We start from the raw sequence: 21,914 nt of genomic DNA, 5'->3' as shown, positions 1-21,914 counted from the left end.
TGAAAGAAACTATATAAGGAAAACTTCCAGAAACATTATAGTCAAAATTCCAAGTTGTCAGATCAAACACAAAGTGTTACTGACAGCAGAAAGAACATAAGAGCCAATCAATCACAATCAGAATCTCACAATATTCAACAGTGATCATTTTAAAGGAGTGAAGAGTTTGGAACAAGTTATTTCAAGGGTGGAAAAGGGAAAGCTAACCACAGAATCATTTACCCAGCAATATTAAATATAATCCCTAAAAGATGAGGAGGGGAATGATGAATCTTTAAACTAGAAAACTTGCAGGCATCAGAACTAAGTAGAAATTTTGATATGTGAGTCGAGAAATAAAAAATTAAATACAAGTGAGCAATCAGAAGAGACTAAACAAGGATAAAGTGGTTACATTCTAAAAGGAGGAAATAATATGAAAGTCCCCTCAGAACTCTAATGTCATCAAGGATTATATAAGAGTTAAACATGACATAGCCCTTTGTAGTGATTTTATTATGTTTTGATGATATTAAAAGAAGAAAGAAAAGAAAGGGGACAAAAGGGTACACTTGGGAAGAAATGTCAGGAACTTAATATATCAAATAATTGGAGGACCCAAGAAGAAGTACACTTAAGGAAAGGAGTGTGGGGATTAGACATCATTGGAACTTCTTTCATATGAACTGGTCAAAGAAGGATAGAGACAAATGCACAGGAGAATACAGTTAATAGACTAAAAGGAGGGAACTAAGAGAGGAAAGGGGGGAGTAAGAGGAGAGTTGGATTCAGAAAGGCAGTTATTAGCAAAATAAACTTTAAACTTGGAGGGAGAATTGTGAAAAGCAGTTTAAAAAAAAAACAAAAGGTGAGAATTTGAGATTGGAGTATGAGTGAGGAAAAAGGAAGAGGGGCAGAACAGAATCTTCCTTAAGCATAGGATATTTCTCTTGAACACACTCTTCTCCCACCCCATTCTGTTTTTTCTTTAAGACAAAGTGAGGAGCAAAGATGATAAAATATGAAAGAGCAGGGTGTGGGGAAATATGTAATTAAAGAATCATAACTCCAAATGTAAATGAGATGAGATTATCCATAAAACAGAACAAGATGGTAAAATGAAGCAGAAAGCAGAATATGGTGGTATGCTGTCTTTAAAACATAACACTAAAAAATTCCCATGGACTTAAAACAAAGAGCTAGAGCAAAATCTATTATAGGACTTTATTTGCACAGTTCTAGTACTTACATCATACATTACTGCATACTCTACTTTTCACTGTAGCTTCTACTCCAATTGGACAGTAAAACTTTATGGGGATAAAGACTTAATATAACTTTGTGTCACCATCCTTGTCCAACGCAGTACTCTGCATAACAGTCACATAATAAATATTTATTGAATTAAATAGATTTAGGGAGAAAGACTCCTCATATAATTGTGACTATTATCTTTTTGAGGAGGAACAAAAAACACGTTTTTTCGATTGAAAGAGCCACAAACTCAGACTTCTGAAAGAACATCATACTATCAAAACACAATTCAAGTGACTCCTCCTCCATTTTCCCTGATCCCCACCAAGACAAATGATGTATCCCATCTCCTAGTATCCCACACTCCTTTTATGTACCTTTTGGCTGTTGTTGAGTTATTTCAGTAGTGTTCAACTCTCCATGATGTTTTGTTTTGCTTTTGGCAAAGATTCTGTAGTGTTTGATCATTTCCTTCTCCAGCTCATTTTACAGATAAGTAAACTGAGGCAAGCAAGGTGAGTTGACCTGCCCAAGTCATGCAGCTAATTAGTGTCTAAGGTCAGAATTGAACTTGTGAAGATGAGCCTTCCTGATTCCACAGTAGAGCACCTGGCTGCTTTATGTACTTATTTTAATTTTGATCATCTTTATTTACACAAAGGTCACATTTTCCTACCAGCCTGCAAGCTTATGAAATCAATGATTTTATCCTATTTATATTTTACCTTCTCTAGCATGAAAGGATAGTGTATCTCTCACAGTATCTAGGTCTGAATTGGACCAGTGTTTTGTTATAGTAGCAATTCCTCATACCAGTACAGAACTTGACAGTTTCCAGAGGAATTTTACATTCATTATGTCACCTGACCCTCCTGACAGTCCTGAAGAGTCAGGAGATCATAGATGAGACTGTCATGTATACATAGTAATTTACTCAAGGTTATACACAAAAAGAGTTTGGGGGATTAAAAAAAACTTTAAAAATCAAATAAGAGAGAGCAAAGAAAAATTAGGGGGGAAAAGAGCAATCCAAGAAAATCAAGAAAATTAGGAAATGAATGTCAACCAATTAAAAATCAAGAATCAAAAACTTAAAAAAGAAAATAGCTCCTTGAAAATTAGAGTTGGGCAAATGGAAGTTAATGATGTCATAAGATATCAAGAAATAATAAAATAGTTTTTAAAAGTGAAAAGAAAGTCAACCATCTTATTAAAAAAAAACCAATTGATCTCAAGAATAGAATGAGGAGAGACAGTATAAGAATAGTCAGACTACCTGAAAGGTACAATAAAAAAATATTGTTACAATATTATAATAAGTTATCAAGAAAATTTTCCCTGAAGTTCTAGAACAAGAAGACAAAGCAAACAGAAAAAATCCACTAGTCACCACCTGAAAGAGATCCCAGAAGGAAAATTTACAGGAATATCATAGTTAAGTTTCAAAGCTCCCAGGTTAGGAGAAAATATTGTTAGCAACAAAGAAAAAAATAAATATCATGGAGTTACAATAAAGATTACATAACACTAGCAGCTATTAAATTGAAGAACAATAGAGCTTAGAATATTATATTTTAGAAAAAAAAGACCTGGGCTTACAACCAGGGGTAACTTACCCAGCAAAGTTAAATATAATCCTGAATGAAAAAATAAGTTTCAGGTATTTATGACAAAACATCAGAAGTTAATGGAAAATTCAGCATATAAGATCCAGGAGAAATATAAGGCAACTATAAGAGATCAATTAAAAGGCTTTCGATAAAGTCAAATTATCTGCTTCTTAAATGTGAAATTGTTGTTGATACTCTTATGACTGCCATTATTTGGGTTGTTTGTAGGAAAGGCTTAGGCTGAGCTGTGCATGATGATGTGATTCTAAAAAAATAAAATTATAGGGAGAAATAAAAAGAAGTAATTATCTCATACAAATGAAGCATGAAAGGAAGAACTGATATAGAAAAAGCAAGTGGGGAGAAGAAGAGCGGGTAATCCTAGAATCTTACTCTCATTAGGAATGGGTTAAAGAGAGAACATATATTTCTAGAAGGCAGACTAAAGGATGGGGGGGGGAGGATAAGGGAGGAACTCTTAGAGGGGTGAATAGGCTAAAGAAATAGCAGGGCAAAATAGTGGATAAAAGTAAATTAGAGTTGTGTGGAAGGATAGGATAAATAGAATGAGAAGGATGGTGAGAAAAAAATAGAAAAAAGGGAAATGAAAAAGTAATCATGGCTTAGATGATGAACTGACCCATAAAACAGAAATGGATAGCAGAGTAAATTTTGAATTCCACAATATGTTACTTTCAGGAAACAATAAAAGCGAGAGATGCAAACAAAGATAAAATAAAGGACTGGAACAGAATGTATTATGTAAAAAAGCAAGGGTAATAATCATGATCTCAGACAAAGTTAAAACTAAAATAGATTTAATTAAAAGAGGAAACATGGAAATAATACTATGGGTCACCAATGTTACTCAATATTGTTTTAGAGCATTTAAAAAACCTAGTAGTATAAAATATCCAAGAATATACCTGCCAAATGGACACAGAAACTATATAAAAATAATCATAAAACACTTTATATAAATAAAATCAGATTTAAATAATTACAATAATATTTATAGTTCATAGGTAGGTAAAACCAATATAATAAAAACTTATTTAACTTATTTATTCAATGTCATCTCAATTAGATTGCTAAAAATCATTTTACTGAATTAGCAGAAAATAACATCTTATTTGGAAGAATAAAAGATCAGAATTTCAAAGAAATCAAGGGAAAAAGATGTAGAGAAAGGAAATTTAGGAGTGTCAGACTTTAAATGATATTAGGTGAGAGCATTGTTGACATACAAAATGGATAATTTCTATTATTTTAAATTAAAATTTTCTTGTGTAAATAAAACCAGCATAGGCAAGAATAGAAAGAATGAAGAAAATTGGGAAGAAAGTTTCATAGACAATTCTTCAGATAGAGTGTGATTGTGTTGAAATACTGCTATGGGGAAGGAAATTATTGATTTAGAAAAAGATGGATAGACTTGGATCTATGAAGGAAAATGCTATTCACATTCAGAGTAAGAAATGACCTGAGGAAATATGCATAGTACAGTTTTTCATATATGTATATATATATTTATGATGTTTATTGGTATCTATATCTATATATATGTATATATATGTATGTATGTCTATATATAAATATCTATCTATCTATACAGGTATAAATCCACAGTAATTATACCCTTTTTTAGGGCAGGTGTAGGGAGAGGAAAAAAAAGTAATAAAGTAAAAAGTGCAGAGCAAGAAACAAGAGAAAACCTAGAAGGAAGCAAAGAAAAGCTGGGTAGCTTTGAAAACAATGTATAATATTTTTATATAGATTTTCTTGAAATGGACATTTATTATTTTATATTGAATCCTTTCTGATGTCTGCCATGTACATGGAAATGTTCACTTTTTTTCTTTTCTCATTTTGTATTTGTTTAAATTTTAAAAACTTACAAAAATGATAGAGAAAATAAAATTAAAAATTTTAACATAAAATATTAAAAAATAAAAATTAATAGAGAAAAATGTAAAGTGATACACTTGGCTTCAAAACTTACTGGAATAAGACCAGGGTGAAGAAAATTTATTGAGGTTATATGAAATAAAAATCTGGGGGCAGGAAGTGGGATGGCTTAATAGACTACAAGCTTAAAATAAGCCAATATTAGCCAAAGACTGCTTCAGGAGAGATGTAATTTCTAAAGGGAGATAGGATACTTTTATTACCTCTGTCCTGTACTGTTTCCTTCCCAAAAAAGACTATTAGGAATAAATCAATTGCTGAAGAATATCAGGTGTTTCATAGTGAAAATCATCCCTCTAAATCCATGGCTCTGACCTACTGCTCCTAACTACCCCCAACTTTGATCACACAGGTACTGAAATTCCAGAAGGAAAGTTTATACTTCTCACCATGTAGATAAAAATGTCATTCTCAGCTCCCAGGCCCTCTCTCCAGGCTAATGTGCTGAACAGTTCTTTCCGAAAGCCCCAGTTGAATAATATAGCAAGACGCATAAATGTGGATTTAGTTTTCTGCCAAGAAAAAGAAAAGAAATATCATGTCAAAGACTTAGTTTTTAGATCTCATCACAGTGTTCCCAACCCTACTGTCTTAGAGATTCTAGGGCCATTACCTGTGCTCCCTATCCCCTTCCTGAGAGCTCCTGAAAACCAACACTGAAAAGGTTTCTATGACAAGAAGTACTGTGACAAGATGCCAAGTGATTGTTGGGAGCCTGGTGTGTGGGTCTCCCTTCAGGCACAGCAGAGAGTTTTAGTGAGTTACTACTGAGGGAACAGGAAGGAAGAAGAACACAAGAAGAGGAAGGTACTGGCTCCCTCAAAGAGCCTCTGTCACAGGCCCCTTCTCTATAGCTCTGGTTTCCACACTCTTCCCCTTTCACAATCTCTCATTACTCTCTCTGTCTAGAATGACCTTCTACTATTCATTACTCAATCAAAAACTTGCTCAAAGGAACTCTTCCCTTACTATTCTGCCCCACCATAACAGTGCTTATATATAGACTGTTTTGAGTAGATGAACAGTAAATTCAATTTTAGTATATATAACATTGTAAAATGAGCTGGAGAGGGAAATGGCAAAGCTTTCCAATATTTTTGCCAAGAAAACCCCAGATAGCACCAACACTCTTGAAATGACTGAACAACAACAAAATATATGATGTAAGGTGAATCTTCTCTTCCCATGTAAGTGCTGCATTATCTGAATGGACAGAAGCTTTGCTTCCTCCTCTTTCTATCTCCCCCATAGAGCATCTGAGTCCACACTCAGATCACAAAAGATTCCCAGTAAGTACTAGGTGAGGGATCTTTTCTTACCACAACAACCTCTGGGCATTGGTCAGCCAGATGGAAGAGGAGAGGAACCAGGCATTGAAAAGCATGAAGCTTCAGTTGTTCCTCATACTTCTTCCCAGCACTATAGATCACGTCTCCATAGAGGAAGATGGCTTCTCCTCGAACCTTATCTCTCTCCTAAGGAGGACAAACTCATTAAAGTAGGATGATAGTTTTGAGAGGGCAAACAAAATGGGGCCATCTGTGGACTATGGGTTTAATTTAGGATTAATTAACTAATCTAGGATTGATAGGTAGGATTTTTCTCTTTCTTGGGGTTAGGAGTTGGGGTTAAGGTTGGGAAAACCAAAAAAAAAAAATAATCAAGAAACAAAAAATGATTTACAATAGTGATTAGGCAATGATTCATGGGGGAAAGGTATTAGGGCTTTAGAAGACTGAAAATTATAAGTCAACAAAAATGATGCAATCATAGACAGAAGTGGAAGTAATAGTCTGACTGTTCTTTGCCTTGTTCAGAACTTAGCTAGAATATTGTGGATAATTCTAGACACCAAATTTTAGGAAGTTCATTGATGAGCGAAACTGAGAACTCAGAATAATAACTGTGGGAGGTAATTATGGACAATTCAAGACTCAGCACCAAGGAACTGTTCATCATTAGGGTTCTGGGAAGAAGAGCAAAGACTTGCTCTTCTAGCAGAAATAACTGAGATAACCCCCTTGACTAAGCAGTTACTTAACTGCTTAGAGAAGAACCTGACTAATTATTTAATGGCCTGGAGATATTCAAGAATTCTCCAAACTAGCTATCTCTGTTTGTTGACTGAGGAAGCCTGAGGTAAACTAAGTCTCCCTAATTCTAGAAAGCTTTTTAACCCCTCTGGTTTAATCAATTACTTACCTGTAAATAAAGCTTATTGTGAAGGATTATGTGGTTTCTCATAAAATGATTAACTAAGGTAAATTGAACCTATAACCTAAATTTCAGTTTATAAAGTTCTGATGGGTTTGGGAAAATGAAATTCTTTGTACAAACCTTACAATAGAGTGCTCATAAGCATTTGTGAGCCTTGTAAACAAACTGACCACCATAAACTTAGGCATGCACACTTGCAATAAGTCAACTATATTAACCTGACTAGAATTTAGCAAACCTGTGCTACTTCCACTTGAGCAAGTATTGATCAGGTAGTGAAAATTAACCAGATAAGGGGAAGGGGAGTCATGGATTCCTGTGGTTTATGACTATATAATTGCCCTTAACTTCTGCGAGATTGATTCTCCTCTCTCTGAGACTCCAGTGAGCAGACTGCCTGTTTCTCATGAGATTGTAATAAAGCTTCTGTTTTTTACTTTGAGAAATCTCTGAGTAGTTATTTTGAGTAAGAGGTTGCTATCCCACACATTGATAAGATGAAGCAAGTACAGAGGAGGATGAGAAATATGGAAAGAGGACTAAAGCCATAGTACATTCAATTGAAGGAATTAAAGATATTTTAGCCTAGAGAAAGAAGGCATCTTGGGATCATGATAGCTGTTTCCAAATTATTAGAAATGGTGAAAAGGGATTAACTTGTTTCACTTAACTCCAAAGGAAAGGACTAGCACAAATTTCAATTAGTGAGAATACTAAATCCTGTGAAGTGGCCATGTGTATTCAAATTTGTGCTATTCAAAGTTATAATTATGTAAATCATGGTAATTGGTTCTAGATCAATGAAAATAATGAAAGGTGGATTTCAGCTCCATTCAACAGTCTCTTCCTTGGAAAATATCTCATAACTCTTTCCTTGGACTTGTTCTTTGCATATTTCTTGCTTTCCTTTTAAGCATAGTTATTGTCATATGGCTTTTCTTCCTCCAAGACTGGAAGATTCTTGAAAGCAGAGTTTCCAAAATCCTATCTACCCTTCACAGAGTCCACAAACAATAGGAGCTTTATGTGTAATCCTTATTTAAAGCAGCTTCTGTTTCATCTCCTAGCACAGTTGTTTGTTTTCATAAAGGATAATGCAGATAGCCTCATCCTCACTGAGTTGTTTGAAGTTCGAGTTAGTATATAAACTTTGCATCTAGAGTATGACTATGATCCTGGAAGAAGATAAGAAAGCAATGGATTGTGAGGTATCCTGGCTGCATTTTGCCATTGGAATTTGAATGGTGGGCATTATGAGAATAGCAGGTGGAGACTGAAAAATACTATGTGATAAAAAAGCACATATTTCCCATTAACTTTGAGGGCAAAATCAGTTAGGGTGGGGGATCCACTTCCCAATAAAGACTTGGGTATGCCGGAAAACAAGATAATGGCACAATTAGATGGATTAGGACTTATTTGAAAGATTAGACTCAAAAAAACAGTCAATAATTTAGACATCTTCTTGGAATAGAGCTTCTAGTTGAGCTGAATTCTATTTAATGATTTTGTCAATAACTTGAACAAATGAATTGAATGGATGGTCAAAGCTTTAATTGATAGGGAGAAAGTGTTAACATATGTGAAAATATAGACAGTATCCCTCCTTTCCCCAAAATTTTTACAAGCTTAAACACTGAGTTGATGAAATTTAATAGGAATATATATATTTACAATCTTTTTAAAAAACAAGCTTCAGAAATACAAGATGGGGGAGGCATGAAAAAGATCTAGAGATTTTAATGACTGCAAGTTTAACATGAGCTTAACTGTATGACATGGCAGTAAAATAACTCATTCAATCTTGAGTTTAAAAAAAAGCATAGCTTCCAAAAATGAGGAAGTAATAAGCCCATTGAGTTGCTTTGTCATGGTCAAAACCCATCAAGACTAAGCATTCATTTTTTAATTCACTCAATATCAATTTGTCATTATTTAATCATTTTAGTTGTATATCATTCTTTGTGATCCCATTTGGGATTTTCTTGGCAGAGATATTGGAGTGGCTTATCATTTCCTTCTCCAGCTCATTTTACACATGAGGAAACTGAGACAAATGAGGTTAAGTGACTTGTCCAGAATCACACTGCTAGTAACTGTTTGAGGGTGGATTTGAACTCTAGCCTAAGTTCTGTACTCTATCCACTGAACCACCTAGCTGCCCTCCAAAAGCATAGGTTCCTGATGAATCTCATTCATCCTCTCCATGACTCACAAGTTTGACCATATTTTATACCCTTAATAAACACCAGTACTTTCCAAATAAACTCCACTTTAGCATTTATGGCCCTTCACAAGTTAGTTCCTAACCTATCTTTTAAAATTTATTATTTATAGATGACTCCCCTCCTGACATACTATGGTCCAGCTAAACTGGCCTTTTACAGCTCCTCATACTTGACACTTCATTTCCCAACTCCATGTCTGTGTACTTGATGTCCTGACATGCCTGGATGAACTCCAAGGTCACCTTCACTTCTTAGATGCCTTTGTTTCCTCCAAAACCCTTCTCAAACAACAATATCTATATTCTTAACCTAAGATCCATGAACTTGTTAATTATATGTACATAAAACTATACTTTAATATTGATGTCCTTTTTAATCCTATGCATTTTATTTCATTTATTTAAAAACAGTATTCCAAGAAATTGTCCACAGATTTCACCAGATTTCCTGTAGATATTATTTATGATATTAAAAAGGTGAAAAATCCCTGATCTCCATGAAACCTTTTATGACTCTCCCAGCTTCTAGTTCTCCCCCTAATTTACTTTGCTTTTTATTTCATACAGAATGTGTATATACTGTACATATATATATATACATACATATATACATTTATGTTCATTTGTGTATAAATATATATGTTTATATATATATGCATATATATATATCTGCTAATAGAAATCATAGACCATACTTGAGTAATACTATTTGCCAGTTCTTTCAATACTCTAAGTTATTGGACTGTCTGACTTGAACTAATTAAGATCAGCAGATTTCTTACTATATCCTTACTTGTCTTAGACATCAACTCCCTACTGACCTGTTTGTTTTATCCTTCTCAGTCCAAAAATCTTGAGAGAGGAAATAGAAGCAAAATAAGTTATTAGTTATTGTCTTTCCATTCCCTTCAAATGGCAATCTTAATCCCCCTTTTCTCTCTTAACCCTTAATGTAACTAAAAATACCTCTGCACTTTTTTTTGTTATTGTGCTTGTTTCCTTAACAGATTCATCTCTTTCTGAGTTTGTGTTCCTGACAATATGCATGATTTTTTAAAAAATCTAAATTGGTTGATTTTTTGATGATGACAGCCATCTAAACCCAGAGAGAGGACTATGGGAACTGAGGGTGGCTCACAACATAGCATTTTCAATCTTTTTGTTGTGGTTTGCTTGAATTTTATTTTCTTTTTCATTTTTTCCTTTTGGATCTGATTTTTCTTGAGCAGCAAGATAATTGTATAAATATGTATGCCTATATTGGATTATATATATGTATATATATATATATATATATATATTACCATGTTTAACATAAAAAAGACAAATAAATGACTAAATTTTTTTAAAAGATAAAAATCTAAATGGGTGAGTGAGTCTCTATACCTTAACATTGTTTCCTTTAGAATTTATTTTTTCTCTGAGTGAGAATTATTTCACTTTTAGCCTTCAGTTTTTCACTACTGAGGACTTCCCATTCCTTTTGGGTTAACTTCTTTTCTAGAATTTTAGTTATGGAACCCTATTTATACTCTCTCTAAGTTTACTCTCTCACTATAGGAGGTGTATGTCCCCTTATTATAGGCTTTATCAAATTACTCCCTTCTCAAGCAGGTCTTTCCATTATGAAGAAAACATCATTCATGCCCCGAAATCTAGCACTTTCTTGGGCACGGTTTTGTAATATCTAGAAATATCTTTTTGATTTCTCATGGTTGTATCATTTGTACTGAAATAAATCACCAGAAGTGTGCAATATTCATACATCTTAGCCAGTCTGGGATACATGAAAAGCCAACTGACCTCTCTAATATTGTTATCAAAAATCTCCTCAGAAAAGAGTCATCAACTTCCACTTCTCTTTTCTTCCTCTCATCCTTAGTAAATGAACTCTTTTTCAATTCTACAGGAGAACTGACAGCAACAGTCCCTGGAGGCAAATAGCTCCTTTTCTCAGAAGGTCCAATTCTATCTTCTTTGAGATGATACTCATAGATTACTTATCTCTAAGTATTTCATGATCTTTCTTCTTTTTTCTCTTCTGTCACATTCTTTAGCTTTTTCACTTCTTGACAGTAGTCATCATTTCCTTTTACTTCTGAGATTAATTTTATCCTTTTAAAAAAAATTAACACTAAAGCTCTTTTCCTGACTTCTTTTAAGGGACTCTTCATTCTCATTGATGTGTTCTACAAATGTTTTTAATAGAAGGACTAGAATTTTAAAATGTCTAAAATGAACCAAGTTTTTGTTCCCCAATTAAAATCCTTTAAGTGTTAAGTTTTCTTCTAGGAGAAAGAGTAATTTTTGCAGTCACAGAAATAAAACTATTATATCTTCCATGTATATATCATTACAAGTTTCTCCCCATTTTTCAGACTTACTGAAGTGAGATCTGAAATTCTTTGCTGTTCTTGCTAGCTCCTATTCTGAAGAACTGTTAAGGAAAATTGCCTGTATCTTGATCTCTGTCTTCTTACCTTATTAATACCTTGACAATCATACCTATTTTTCTATCCCTTTCTCTTCCTTTTCTATTCTATATCCTTCTTGTTCTGTTTCTTGGGATCTTCTATGAATTATCTTTCTCTTTCAGTTTAAACCCTTCTCCTTCTTCACATGGGATCCATCTACTTTTTCAAATTCTCCTTAAATCATCCCAAAATTTCTCTCCTTAAATTCAATTGCTAGACATCTTTGTGATTCCATATGCTTTTGAAATGTCTTCTTTCTTCACCTCAGGCTCTTTTCCCACAGTTTTTTGCCATTGAAAATAGAGAATACCTAATGTAATCATTAATCCATGTAAGAGGAGTTGTTTTTTTAAGTAGACATTACATACTTTCAAGTGAATTTTTGCAATACCTCTCATCCCATCAAAAGCCCATGAGCCTCCAGTTATCAAGAATTAGGACAATAGGTAGATTAACTTTTTGAGGGACATTTTCATGGCAAGAAGAATAGAGAAAATAAAAAGGAGAATCCTAAGTATGGACAGTTGTTCCCCAATTTGTACAGCTAATGAAAATAGGACAGGACAGACAAACAAATTGGTGATTGAAGTTGAAAGGAATGTTAAAAGTTACCAGGAAGGGTTGTTTTCACCAGATACAGAAAGAAAAATGTATAAAGGGCAAAATACTGGGGAACTGGAGAGTAGTAATCTATTCACTAGATGGTTGAGTATTTTAATGTTTGTGTGGTTTCCTTTTCTGTTTCAATTAAATTATTAGTTCTTTATTTTGGTCTACCTATGTTACAGTTAATATGGTAATCAAGATATCTTGTGATTAAAAGCAGGAGGTTGAATTTGGACCTCTCCAGTATCACACAGGCACAGGCACTTGAATTATATACATGGTTTGTGTACCAAAAAAGACTTTTATCAACATAAATCCAAGAGAGGCAGGTAATGGTTTGCACACAGGCAACATTCTTTCATTCAATAATGATTCGTTCGATTGCTGACACCACTCTAGACTCTGGAAATGCAAAGACAAAAACCAAACCAACAAATAAAAATCACTCATTGATGCTAAGGGATTTGAATTTTGATAGGGGAAATAACATAAATATCTAATAAATATAGACAAAGTAAATAAAAAGTAATTTGGGGAGTGCACTAGCAATTGAGAAACAAGATCCCTATTACTGGTGAGTATATCACATTCTCCTAGTCATCCAGGCTCATAATCTAGATGAGTTCTTCAATGCTCACTCTCTCAAGCATTTAATCTGCTGCCAAATTTTGTCATTTCTACTTTCATGAGGTCTTTTATATAAATTTCCTTCTTTCCCATTGCATACCCACAACCCTAGTTCAGGCCATCATTACCAGACTATTGTGATAACCTTCTAACCAGTCTCTCTACATCATATATACATACTTATACACACACCCACAACACACACACATACACACACACACATCTTGATGTATATATACACATATACATGATATACACATACACATATACACATAACAATGTTGAACTATAGATACATACATCTAAATATAGATATACTAAATACATTATTGGTTGGACTATAAATTGATCCAACCATTCTAGGTATCAGAACTATGCAATAAATCTTATTAAACTGTTTCTACACTGAACCAGCTACACCCAGCGAAAGAACTCTGGGAGATGACTATGAACCACTACATAGAATTCCCAATCCCTCTATTTTTGTCCGACTGCATTTTTTATTTCCTTCACAGGCTAATTGTACACTATTTCAAAGTCTAATTCTTTTTGTACAGAAAAACAACTGTTTGGACATGTATACATATATTGTATTTAATTTATACTTTAACTTATTTAACATGTATTGGTCAACCTGCCATCTGGGGGGGAGGGTAAAAATTAGAACAAAAGGTTTGGCAATTATCAATGTTGTAAAATTACCCATGCACATATCTGGTAAATAAAAACTATTAAATAAAAAAAAATAAACTGTTTCTACTCTTTGAGCCAGCAATATCTCTACTAAGCATATACCCAAAGAAAGATAGAAAATAGAAACAGATGTCTGTAACAACATATTCATACTTCTTTGTGGTAGGAAAGAGCTAGAAAGAAGGTAGGTGCTTGTTGATTAGCGAATACCTAAATAGTGATTAGAGAATACCTAAAATCAGTGTTTTATGAGTGGAATATAACATTGTTATTTAGCAATAAATAACACATAGGAAGATTTCAGAGAAATATGACAAATGTATGAAAAAAAAACACCAAAGGATAATTTGGATAATCAATACCACTATTTAAGTTAAATGATCACTAAAAGGAAGTAAATACTGAGTCATGATATATATGTGATTTGTAAACTATAAAACATTGTGTAAACTTTATAAATTGTATGACTATTACTATCTGTTGGTAATTATATTAATATAGGAAAATGAATTCCTCAGGAAACAAAATAATAGAAGCACATTTTCTTCCTCATGGAAGAAAGCCAGAGGACTAAGAGAACCCAAAGCTTTATGCAATGTCACCTAATCAAATGTATCAAATGTTTCTTTTTTTGTTTTTTTCCCCTACAAGGAAAAATTCTTGAGAAAGAGAGAGTTTGTTGCAGTTCTTTTTTCTTCCAGGTATGACTGTGATGTAAAGACAAAAGGCATCAATAAAATGCTCTGTCTTGTCTTAAAGGGAAAAAAAGCGCTTCAAAGTAATACCCCAGGGACCAAAGTAAAGTATTCTAGACCAGTCATAAATGAAAGGCCTGGTGTTCCCAGAAGCTATGTGATTTAGAGAGACTTCAGGTTAAGGGATGAATTCTTCCCATTAGCTCCTGACCCTGGTTATCTACCCCTTTGCTTACCCCTGACACTTACATCATCAAAGAGATCGTACAGCTGCTCTGCCACTCTGAGGCTATTGGAGCCAGCACCCTGTAAAGTCAGGCGATGCAGGATTTCACCAATGATGTTTATAAGTACCAAAATCTTCTCCTCTTCCTGATCCAATAATCCTTCCATCAGGTCAGATAGTTGGCTCCGGAGCAGATTTCCCTACAGGGAATGAAAATGAAAAGGAGAAAAACCTAATGATAATCCTTCCAAGGATCTTCCAGAAGGCTTTGTACAGTCTACAAAGCTACAACTGTCTTCTACACCCCTTCTACCCAAAACACTGAGACCCTCGAAATTTTCCCCCCTAAGCTGTCATGTCTTTTGAAAAATAATAAAGGGATGGAAGTTTATCTCAGTGCCCTCAGTTCCTTTCCTTATTGACAGAGAGAGGTTCTTGAAACCTCATCTTATGAAGAGCAATCGAAAGAACTGTGGCTGTCTAAGCTGGAGGAGAGAAGCAAAGGAGATGCTACAATCATTGCATGTGTACCACATTGTAAGAGGAATATTGATAAAAGTTTATTTAAATGGTGACTTGGATGGGGAGGGAATCTAGAAATCAAATTACATAAATATCAGTTGAAGGAGCTGGGGATGCTTAGACTACAGAAGATTCTTTGGTGAATTCAAGATCTCATTTGTCTTGCTGTTTATTGACTATTGGTTCAGTAGAGCAAAATGCCACTTAAAAGGCATACATATACCATGCATTTTTCAACATTAATCAAGGTTTCATGAAATTTATAGACACAGAAAGCCGTAGTCAATAAACCTCTGATGTTTAAAACCAGATAAGGGGGATGATAATGACATGCCAAGCAAAGGTGTTTGCCACTATTATGGGAAAAATCTGTTTTAAATTGAAGATTTAATTCTCTGTAGAGGATAAAGTCTTCCAGATATTCCTCTTTGCAGATGACAAGATTTTGATTTAATTAGACCCTGGATAAACCTTTGGATAAGATGTATATTCCCACAAAGGATTTTGACATAAACATCCACATAGGAAAAACCAAATAATCTGGTATTTGTGAAGTCTCTATGCTCCCAAATTATGACAAGTAGTCATAGGAACAACATAGAATTCAGCTATCAGTAACTACTACTTGGTTAGATGCTGACAGTGGACAATGGGTTTCAGTATTAAAAAAGAGAGTGAGCTAAATTACTTTCAAGAAATTGCAAAACTCCTTTAATTCCTCTTAAACAAAGGTCCATCTTTTTAATAGTTATATTTTGTCAGCATTGTTTCATGATTTTAAGTCACTATTAGTTTCTAAGATTTAAAAGTGAGTATCACTCAAAGTCCAATGAAGCAACATATGTGGATATGATCCCTCTAAAACAAATAAGAAACTACAAAGAAAAAAATCTAGAGTAAGTGATGTCAACTAAGTAAGTGAGAAATAAAAAACGGGATGAGCATGTTGCAAGAGCAGGACATAGGTAGTAAACAAAACAAGTCGTGTGTTCTATCAGTGTTATATCAAGAGAAAGCAAGGAAGACCAGCATATTGGGTCAACTACCTTGCCAAACTTCTTGGGAGATAGGGACAAGAGTAACATTGGATTGGGCAGAAAGTAGATGCCACAATTTGTATTACTGAAGGGAACATATGAATTGGTGAGATTTTAAAAATCAATTTAGAATTTGAATAAGTTATAGATATTGTTTGGGACATGTGTTGGATAACCTCTGAGTTATCTTCTAACTCTGAGATCTGTGATTCTATATTAAGGGGATGTGGGGAGGGGAGAAAACTAGGATAAAATAGAAGAGGAAATTTTAATAATGCTAAAAGTACTATGTGTCCAAGGTGAATTTAAAAGGATTTCCCTTCTTACCTTCCCAGGTTGAAGTAGAAGGCTACCCAACCCCTGCAAACTCATGGTCTGTACCACCATGTTGGAGTTTCTCATGGAGGAAGTTAGGAAGCTCCAGATAGTCCGCCGAGATTTGTATCGTGGGACCTCGTTGCTGTTGAGAAGCTGAACAGAGGTCTCATAGTGAGCTTTTCATATTATACAGAGCTGGTCCTGAACTCTGGCCATCAAAAACCATTTCAGGGACATAGGAATAGATATGTGTGCATCAAGAATAACCTCATGTCCTGCCTTTCCTGCCTAGAAGGGGGAATCAAGATGAAAAATACCCATTGCCCATGCCAGATTTTTGGTTTTAATGAGCCCCAAGGGAAGGTTTGGTCAAAGTTGGTACAATCTACTCTAGCATCTTCTTCACATAGCCGTGAAACCTAATGGAACTTTATTCACTGAGCTCAGTGATCCATTTACTGGTGGTTTTTCTTCCCCACCATTTTGTGGCCAGTTTTTATTCTCAAATTTAACTTCACTTGGGGAATAAGATCCCCATGGAAATTGAATGCTAGGACAATAAAAGCCTAGGATTGAACTTCCTCTCAGTTATGGGGGGGATCCCTGAGCCTCAGTGCCCAGATATCGGGCAACATGTTTAAGCAGCAGCTCTCTTATTCCTAAGTTAGAGTATTTGATCTGTTTTAATGACAATCATTTTCTTATTCTTAAGTCTGACTACTAAGAGCTTCCCTACCCAACTCCTGGATCATTTAAATGACTTTTCCTAGGCACCTCATTGGGTCCATTATTGTTAAACTTGATGAAGGCCTAGCCATGAATCCTAGTTTGCTGTCTGTTTGATCTTGAGCAGATCTCATCCTCTCTAAGACAGTTTTATCATTTGTAAAGTCTGGAATATTTTCTATCTACCCTACCTAATAGTTGGTCAAAATAAGGCTCACCTTCCTCTTTTCTTCTTACTCAGATCCTTTGTTATTCAATGACAGAAGAAAAAATAAGAGAGTACAGATTCATGAATCTCAGATTAGTAAAGTAACTAAGAAGCCATCTCCTTCCATTAATAATATGCTTAAGGGAAGGGATTGTTTTTATTTTTAAAATTTGTCTTGGTTTGTCTTTATATCCCCAGTGCCTTATAAATAATGAATACAATAAATGCCTAGATTGGATTGGGTACAAATCTCTTAACTGCTGACAATTTTTCTCCTGGGGTTGTTTTTGGGGAAAGCACATTGTGCTATAGAAAAGTGCTACATAAAACAAATTATTATAGAGAACCCATTTTTCCAAAAGCAGCTCATTCCACTTTTGGACAGCTCTGATTGTTAGAAAGTTTTTCTATAGACCAAGCCTAAATCTTCCTCTCTATCCATTCTTCCAAGTTCTCCATTTTAAGATCATGTGGAAATATAATCCTATTATATATATTTGGAGAAGTTTCACATACTTTGTAACCTTCCCAAAGTCTCTTCTCCCTAGACTAAAAAGTATTAGAGCAGGGGACAGAAGACATGAAATTAAATACCCACTCTACTGTAAATAACTCTAATCTTGGTCAAGACCCTTACATACCCAGAACATCTATTTATCTCTCTATAAAACAGCAATAATGATTCTTACCCTGTCTACCCCCTAAAGATGTGAGAATCAAATGAGAAAACATTAATGTGAAAGTAGTTTATAAATTATAAAGGTCTAAATAGAAATGATAAGGATTTATGATATTACCAATAATGAACCACTCTCTTTTGGATAGTATTCTATACTTTTCAAAATACACATTACGATTTTCATTATTGCTTTTATATTTATTTGAACCTCACAGGACACCCTCCCTTACTTTAATCTTTTGCTTTGGTTGGTTTAGTTCCATGCTCTACCAGTCTATTTCACTACCAACAACTCTTTGTCTTTTTCCTGAAACTTAGGTTAACAAAACAAAACAAAATAGGCTAAATTCTTTTGGAACATAGCTCACTACAGCATAATAAATCTTTCCCCTCGAGGAAAAAGGCAAAAAACAAAAACTTTACACTACAAGATGAGAATAATAACTTCTCTAGGAAAAATACTGGAATCTGAGTGGACCACAAGTTCAATGAATTAACAGTGTGACATTGCAACCTTCCAAACTGTAATGAAATTAAGGAAGTATTAAGAGAGTCAGAGTATCCAGAATCAATAAGTCAGTAATTCTGTTCTACTTTGACCTACCCAGAATTTACTGGGAGTAAGGTGTTCAATTCTGGATGCCACATTTTAAGAAATATATTGCCAAACCAGTGTCTGTCCAGGGAAAGAAAACTAGTATAGAAAGAAGACTAGAAACCCCACTACAGTTATTTTTCCACATCATGGGGTTAGGGGTATGGCCTCCTGTGATCTGGAAAATCCACATAAAAGTTTTTGGGCCTTCCTTTGTACCAAAGAAGTCTGAATTATTATGATGTCGTGATGTTAAAAATAAAATATGTTTAACATAATATAAAAATAAAATATAGATTTATACCATATATATGTATGTATGTATGTATATATATATATATATATATATATGGCATTCCTGAGTTTCTAAGCTTTCTCTGTGCCATTTTCTCACCTTCACATACCATCTGTGGCTTCTATAAAACTGACAAAATTTTTCTATTTAACATCTTAGGTCAACCCATGATATATGTCAAAACTGGTGGGGAAAGTCATGATGTAGAAGGGATAATTGCTCAACCGATGATCTTTCAGTTGAAGAAGAGAAGACTTAAAGGGAACATCTTAAGTATCTGATGGGCTATCATGTGAAAGACAAAATGGATGTTTTGTTGGGCCTCAGAAGAGGAGGACTAGGAACAGTTGGTAAAAGTTGTGAAGATTTTAGGCTCAATGCAAGGGCAAGAACATTTTAAAAATAAGGGCTATCATAAAGTGAAATGGGTTGTCACAAACAGTTTTCTCCATCAGAGGTGTTCAAATGGAAGTTAAATTGTTATTTATTGGGGATGTTGAGGATACTCTTATTCAGGTATAAATGGAATTAGATGCTCCCTTAAGGTCTCTACCAACTCTGAGATTCTGTAATTCCATCATCTACTCTTCCTGCTCTTACAGGAATAGCGGAAATAAGTGTTTACCACATAGGGTACCCCACTGTGTATACGATAATTTTTCCTACAGCTACTATGGAGGAGATCTGTTCATATCCATCACTAGACCAAAAGTTAACTGAACAGAACTTGCTTCTCTACCCTCAGCTCATGAGGTCCTCCTCACAACCTTGCAAAGAAGGGACTGCTCTAGATTCCCAGGTTCCTATCCTGAGATCCTAAATGAGAGATCTGGAGTCCATTGCTTCCCTACAGAGTAGCTATAGGACTCTGCCTGGACAGTCTTACCTCGATGATAACGAGGATGCCTACCAAATGATCCCGCTCATATGGACTCTTCATGCTAAGCATGGCATGACTTAAAATGCTCTTGATCTCACACTTGTAGTAAGTTATGGCCCTATGGAAAGAAATAAGTAGGGAGAAAACTCTTAATTTCTAATGATGGATTTGTCTAGTTGAGGATAGGGAATAGAGAACTAGGGTCAGAGATGGGAAGGAAAGTTCAGTAGGTCAGTCAACTAGCATTGTACCAGGAACTGTCCTAGGTGTTAATATAGGACTTCTTCATAGAGTGAGGAAACAGCCATCTATGGGATGCAATTTGACAAACACATAATACCAAATATCTCTCTCATTACCCTGTCACAGGACCTGAAATTTTAACATTAATGCAACATTGCTTTGGATTACATATTACCTTCTTCCAAAAAAGAAAGCCCAATAAATTAGTGTAGAAAGTAAATATATATATATATATATATATATATATATATATATATATGTATGCATGTGTATATATATGTATATATGCAAACATATATACTAAAATATATATACCTCTGTCTCTTCTGTTTCTGCTTCTGTCTATCTCTATCTCCCTGTGTCTCTCTGTCTCTCTCTGTGTGTACATATGCATGAGTTTGTGCTTCTCTCCTGTACTCTCACTTGTCAGTGGAATCACTCTTTCTTGTGTTTCACCCCTTGGATTTTAGTATTTCCCTCCCAGGTTTTCAAAGTGCCAGTCCCTCAAAATGAAGAATACATCCTGTTCCCAGGCATTCAGCAGAGTGGAATTTTCAGACACCTCCATTCTGCACAAGAGAGAGCCAGAAGTAGCCCAAAGACCATGGACATGTGGTGAAAGATTCTGTGGGTATGGAAATAAGGAAAAACATGGGGCACAAATTCCAAAGATATTATAGGAATGCCTCTTGGGATCTAATCCCCCAAGGAATTGCATATTTCAATGACAGCATGGTGCAAATTTTTCCTCTAACCCTATCTCCCATATCATTTCCCCAAGTACCTAGTCAGGAGAGTCACACCCTGTTTGAATGTATTCATCTTCTTGAAAAGGTCCCATCCCTGTTGTAGCTTCATATAGGCAAATATCTCCCAATTGTCAGTGGTCCAGAAGAGACCTTTCAGGGCCTCTAGACATGTCCTATGGAATAGAGAAATCAAGGTATGAGAGTTTAAGTTCAGCTCCCAATTTCTGACTCTGGAATATGTTTATATGGGTTTGTTCACCTGGGCTATCCTCCACTAATCCATAACAAACCTATTTTATGACAAATCAGAGACTTTCTCAGTATGGGTATTCTCTTCACAATGGCACTTAAATGCTGACATTTAACTTCTCCATGTATCAAATGGGAAACTCGGGTCTTTTGACTTGGAGTCTTTATACAACTTGACACTGCTCTTCAGAGCTAACAAATAAATTGATTCAGTACATTTTCTAGTAGAATATTTGGAGTTTTGTCCACTCTGGAATAGTGTTTTCAGTTCTAAGAATTAGATATTAAAAAGAACATAAATAACCTTGATCACTTCCAGAGGAGCACCTGGTGAATAGAGGTAAATAGGATAAATAGAATACAGTGTAAACTCTTTCTTGATGATCCACAGTAGATTATTATCTGTCCAGGACCCTCTGCATGCTGGAAAATTGGGGTGGCCCTGAATCACCCTCCAAATTCTCCTCTAGCTCAAGGACTTCAGAATTTTATGCATTTCCTTACTTTTAGAATGTGTTCTGTCATTGTTTTTTTCTTAAATGAAATAGATTTGCCTTTCTAATTCTGTTTGCCTAAAGCCAATATGAATTCAATTTGGCTGGGCCCCAAACTTTTTTTGAGCCAAGCCAAGAGCTCGACAGCCAAGGACAAAGTACATTTAAATACAAACTCAGTTGTAAAATATCACAGCAGAAGATGTAGAGAGATTACAGGTAGTAACATCTTTTAGGAAAAACAATTGAGAAGTATAGTAGGCATATAAAAGAGCCAGCTGATAGCTAAGCTTTCCCTTTCACCTTTTCTTCTCTCCTTTCTTTTTTGTGCGGTAGAAGAGAG

General features: G+C 34.8%; 1 protein-coding gene across 2 annotated transcripts in view; it reads right to left on the bottom strand.

Annotated features, from left to right (window-relative positions):
• LOC141552507 (maestro heat-like repeat family member 5) overlaps positions 1–21,914 on the bottom strand; it is a 70,575-nt gene that overhangs the window by 4,380 nt on the left and 44,281 nt on the right. For both annotated transcript variants that reach the window (XM_074284671.1, XM_074284672.1), the window contains exons 8-13: positions 20,864–21,001; positions 19,843–19,954; positions 16,463–16,606; positions 14,600–14,776; positions 6,131–6,286; positions 5,201–5,323 (exon numbers count right to left, since the gene is read on the bottom strand). In XM_074284671.1, coding sequence (XP_074140772.1) covers positions 5,201–5,323; positions 6,131–6,286; positions 14,600–14,776; positions 16,463–16,606; positions 19,843–19,954; positions 20,864–21,001 — 850 coding nt within the window. The remainder of the gene's footprint in view (positions 1–5,200; positions 5,324–6,130; positions 6,287–14,599; positions 14,777–16,462; positions 16,607–19,842; positions 19,955–20,863; positions 21,002–21,914) is intronic.

Source organism: Sminthopsis crassicaudata, chromosome 1, assembly GCF_048593235.1.
Source record: "Sminthopsis crassicaudata isolate SCR6 chromosome 1, ASM4859323v1, whole genome shotgun sequence".
Classification (NCBI taxonomy): Eukaryota; Metazoa; Chordata; class Mammalia; order Dasyuromorphia; family Dasyuridae; genus Sminthopsis; species Sminthopsis crassicaudata.
Note: the sequence above shows the minus strand (reverse complement) of the source record. Positions and strands in the feature narration are given on the sequence as shown.